The sequence below is a fragment of the Montipora foliosa genome, chromosome 2 (genome assembly GCF_036669935.1).
Source record: "Montipora foliosa isolate CH-2021 chromosome 2, ASM3666993v2, whole genome shotgun sequence".
NCBI classification, from domain to species: domain Eukaryota; kingdom Metazoa; phylum Cnidaria; class Anthozoa; order Scleractinia; family Acroporidae; genus Montipora; species Montipora foliosa.
Genome location: NC_090870.1, coordinates 23,336,612 through 23,341,611, shown reverse-complemented (window position 1 = coordinate 23,341,611; position 5,000 = coordinate 23,336,612). Strand labels below are relative to the sequence as shown.

Here is a 5,000-nt window from a genome sequence, read left to right as displayed (position 1 = left end):
TCTGCCTGCGAAAGCGTGAGATTTCTCTTTCTCGTCGAAGGCAGTTTAAGTGGGATTCGAACTTAGTATCTCTTCTTTCAGAGACAATCGCGATGACCACGAAACCACGGAAAGCTACATGACATATTAACGGGGAAATATGTATTGAAGAATACCGGAAACGAGTTTGTGTTTTCGTTGCCCGCGATGTAATATCCGGTTGTCGTATGATTCTGTAACAGATATCGTAATTTTATGATTTTCCCAGTATTGTTAAGAAAAAGTATAAAATATTTTTAAACATCATCGTAGAGACTTGCATTTAGCATCTGTTTCCCGGTTTTGATTGGAATCAATGCCGTTAACAACAGTTTTAAATGTAACGAAATGCTCACGATCGCACTTAACCCTATCATTGGGTCATACGGAATGTGGACTGTGGACTTCGGACAACGAAATTGAAACTAGTTGTTTACCAAGATATTGCAACATTAAAAAAAACCCATTGAAATGCTGTGAACTTAAATGAAGTCGGCTAAAAATCCTTCGAACAAAGTGCAAGCTACCCGTAGCCTCTTTTTTTTTTTAGTGTTTTATCCCATATAATAAATCCTTTATTGACCAAGCTTGTTTGGTCAAGATGGCTGGATAGTGGCCTCGTTCTTTTTTTGTGTGTTTATAAACATGCAAAAAAGAACTTGGCCAATATCCAGCCATCTTGACCAAACAAGCTTGGTCAATAACCCATATTACAAGAGCTACATGGTTGCCCTTTATTTTAACGGCCTTTCTCTTAGTATTACTTAAAGTTACCTCTGTACAGCAGGAGTGCAGGCACGTGCCTTCAGTGAGAGCCCACTGTCCTGTTCATGGGGTAAATTGCTGTCCACAGGTCTAGGAACATCATTTGGACTCTCATGCCACACATACATAGCAATGTCCCTTTCCCAAAGCACAGCGTGATCAACTGCGTGACGATCAGAAATATCATCCTGTGACTTGGTTATCATATTCTTACAAGACGACACTGTCGCGTCAAACAGACCCTTCAATATGGCCTAGAACAAAAAAAGAAAAATGAGGTCAGCTCAAGAAAGTTTAAGGATTTAAAAGCTTTATTATCAAACCAAATAATTGTCATTACTGATCACAGTTACACCTTCCAAGATTAATAGACAATGATTAAAATCCAATATTAAAGCTGGAAAGTATGATATTCATTTTTTTGTCAGGGAAGTTGAATGGAGACAAAAAGCTGATTCAAACTACATGTGGGAACTAGTCCATGATTTTTACTTATACAGACCCTGGCTCTAGAGAGAAAAAGAGGCCGAAGAAACTCATCCCAAATGGACAAATCACGCCCAAGTAATCTGTTACAAAGAGTCTTCCAATCTAAGGAATGGCCACTGGAAAATGATGTCGTCTCCGCCTGAAAGTCAGATTATAGTAAAATATAAACTTGAAATGATTCTTTGCACTCTCTATTAGAAGCTTTCAGTGACGCTCTCTCACAGAGCAATTAAAGGGAAGAAGACTGCCTGAAGCTTGCATAGTCACGGCTCCCTTTGGTTCATGTGTTCCATCCGTATTGTTCCATTTAGGGGGTGTTTACATGATACCGGGGCGACTTTCGCACCGGCGCGAGTTCACATCAGTTCCCTCTCCTAGCTCTGTATTTGTTTACACGATATCATCGAAAATAAAAGTCATGCTGCATGGGGTGACTCACACCTGCGCGAGTTCACACCGGTTGCTGCACCGGAGCAAAAATTTGGTTCCGAAGAGAAATCTCGCAACGGTATCATGTAAAGGAGGAACAACCTTTCGTTCCGGTGTGAAATCGGCCTCCCGGTGCGCGACAACGGGTAGCACATGCATACTTTTCCTGATAGACGACATATTTTGCAATTTTGCATATTTTGCGTTTGTATTTTATCGATATGTGGTGTCCGTTCAGGTAAGCACGATAAGGATTCATCTCGTCATTATGTAAACGCGGTATCAAGATGTCGCTCTGGTGTGAAACTCGCGCCGGTGCGAGTTTGCTCATGTAAACACCACCTTAGATGAACTTCAGTTTGCCAAGAAGATGCAACTTTCATGTCGGCATGGAAGGTAAACCTTCATAGTTTGTTCTATAGTTCTAGCTATTTACAATGGTTAACTCCACAAGAGTACACTATATATCAACGATCTCATTCGATTTTTTCCTGCTTTATTTTCCGGTGTGAAATGTCGCCCTACAGCCATAGCCATCTGTTCAAAAAAGCGAGTGCATGGCTACGGTTACAAAAGCAAAACTACTGTTTGCCTTCGAATTCTAAAGGTCTCTGAAGAGTGTCTTGGCCGAGACGAAACGCCGCGTTAGCTAGACTAGCCACGAACATTTCACAAGTACGTGTGTCTACGGTTGCATTTCATAAAATCATGTCAAAACGTCCGGCAGGCAAGAAACGCTTTGTACACCTTAAGCCTTAATACAGAAGGCAAAACCCTTTCAAAACTTTTAAAATGAAAGGTACAGGAAACGTCAGAGGTATGTTGTTTATAGAGTGGAAGATTTGTATGCATCTACATCTACATCTACAAAGGGATATACCCATCAGTGCAAGACTTAAATATAGGAGGAATAGAAAGCAAGAGCTAAAAACATAATAAATCTAAATATATATAAACCGTAAACTTGCACATGCAGCTTCTGCTTGCTTTAAATGCTTGACCAACCAAGGATCCCATACTGGGCTGGCATATTGCATCAATATGCTAGATCCTCAGTTGATTCAGGGCAGTTGCCGAGATTTCTTTGGAAAAAAGCCAAAGGTTGCATATGTTGTAGTTCAAATTTTTCCTGGTTCAAAATTTTTTAAACCAGTTCAATTTTGATTTTCCTTTGTTTAACATTAAAAGAATGAGTATTAGATAAAGAAAAACCAAAATTGAACTAGTTTGAAACATTTTAACAAAAGAAAAAATTTTAACCACATTACATACTAGTTTGTAAAAACAGTCTCCTACTGGTCCAGCTTTCTTTTTCGAGTATGAAGAGACCCACCATTATTTAAAATAAGAAGATCGAGCTAGAGCACAATAATAGCCATTTTTTGAAGCCAGGGTAAAAATCTAGTAAAGAGCGCGCCGCTTTTCGAATCAACTAAAACAACAAAATACGGGCAAAGAATTCATAGCTTAACAGCAAACAAATTGGGTTCTTGGTAGCAAGACATAGGAACGGTTTTGCAGACGATATCAAAAAATACTGCCCTCTCCCAAAATCGATGAGATTGCAAGGGTTTCAAGTGTTATTAAAAAAAAACCTTTACTTTATCATCACATGTTTCAGTACATGTATAATGAACTTAATCACATTTGGAAAAGGTTTTGTTCGTCTTCATCCACAACATGCTAATAAAGTTTGGTAAACGGTAATTAAAAGATCATTTTAACATTATTGTATGTCTTTGCCAAGTAAGGCAAGCCAGTGATTCAATAACATTCATGGTTTGATTAAATCAGCGGCCAATGTACCTCTTTGAGAAGGTCCCATACAGCATCTCTGACAGAGGCCAGTCCCTTGAGGCTCCCAATGTACTTAAGCAGACTACTAACACCAGTGGTGACATCCTTTGCACACCTGCAAATTTTATTGCTAAGGTTTAGTACAGCACTTTTTCTTTCTTGGGCAAACGTTTTTCTCTGTTTTCAATTATTTTTCACTTGACTTATTCATCTATTTATTGCATTCGACATTAGGAGAACGCAATTTCTAATCTTGGATATCCAGTGCCTAGGGGGAGCTTTAGCAAGTTTCATTTTCGTTCGTCTGCTTTTTTAGCGCCATCTTGAGTCACGTCATACGAGTATTGATAAGTCATATGCGAAAATTGATTGTCTGGAGTCAACACCCTGATTGTTGGCAAGGGACATTTCTCAGTGATAATATTTCAGACAATTTCAACCACATGTCCTCCTCTAAGGGGGGCTATTTTTGTTGTCTCGTTGTGTAGTTATTTTGACCCCAACTTTTTTCTTCCCAAATCAAACAGATCAGTCACACTTACTTATAATTCATATGGTCTAGCCTTGGAAGGGCAAAGTATTTCAATCCTGTCACATAGTCGTAGTAATCAGAGCTTATTGAATCATAAGTTAGTGTGATTTGTTTGATTTGGGAAGGTAAGTTGTGGTCAAAATAACTACACAACGATCGATATATGTCAGCAAGTACATGTAGATGCTTGTATCCTTAAACTTCCGTCCTATAAGATTGTGTCTTTCGCTACCCTTCTTCTTTGCATCCAAAGCGACTGTTGAACGCACGTACTGCAATAATCTGAAGCTAATCCAAGATTACTACTAGTTTCTGAAACTTTTCCTTGAAATCTGCACTTGTATGCAGTTGCGTGTTTGTCCTCAGAACTTGCTCTTGTCTTGTTATTTCGTTCAGAAAATGGCAAGGCATTATTTGTACCTCAGAGTTAGCAGTCTGGCCAATTTTTTCTAGCTCCCACATCTTTCATATCTGTAACAACAGTACTATATCAAGCCGACAGAATGTAACTTCATAACGGTACTTTTGAAATAAACCACTGAAAAATCAACTTGACAACTCACATTTCGATCCATTCTGTACAGTTGTGATGAATATTTTGCTTTGGAATCACTGAGGGAAATGCTCTGACTTGTGGTCTATATCCTAGACAAAAGCAATAAAGTAATAAATTATTATTACAAAAATAATGCACATAGCCTTCACTTGATTTTATTGCCTAACAAGAAAAGCCACGAGAGCAGCTTTAAAGGCACCATTGAAATTCACATAATGTATCAATTCTGAAGACTGAATGGTTGGGCAATTATGATCTTACTTAGGTCAGTAAGAATGCAAAACAATAGGTCAATGCATTCACTATTTTCACCAGCTCACTATACATCCTGACTTCAAATTGCCATATGTCGTCATCTTCATCATCACCATCATCATCATCATTACTTCATTGAATGAAAGCTATTTTAAAATG

The 5,000-nt window shown here is 38.5% G+C and overlaps 1 protein-coding gene across 1 annotated transcript in view; it reads right to left on the bottom strand.

Moving 5' to 3' along the window:
* LOC137992698 (conserved oligomeric Golgi complex subunit 1-like) overlaps window positions 1–5,000 on the bottom strand; it is a 47,931-nt gene that overhangs the window by 19,763 nt on the left and 23,168 nt on the right. The window contains exons 14-17 of the mRNA XM_068838181.1: window positions 4,594–4,675; window positions 3,508–3,613; window positions 1,286–1,411; window positions 793–1,037 (exon numbers count right to left, since the gene is read on the bottom strand). Coding sequence (XP_068694282.1) covers window positions 793–1,037; window positions 1,286–1,411; window positions 3,508–3,613; window positions 4,594–4,675 — 559 coding nt within the window. The remainder of the gene's footprint in view (window positions 1–792; window positions 1,038–1,285; window positions 1,412–3,507; window positions 3,614–4,593; window positions 4,676–5,000) is intronic.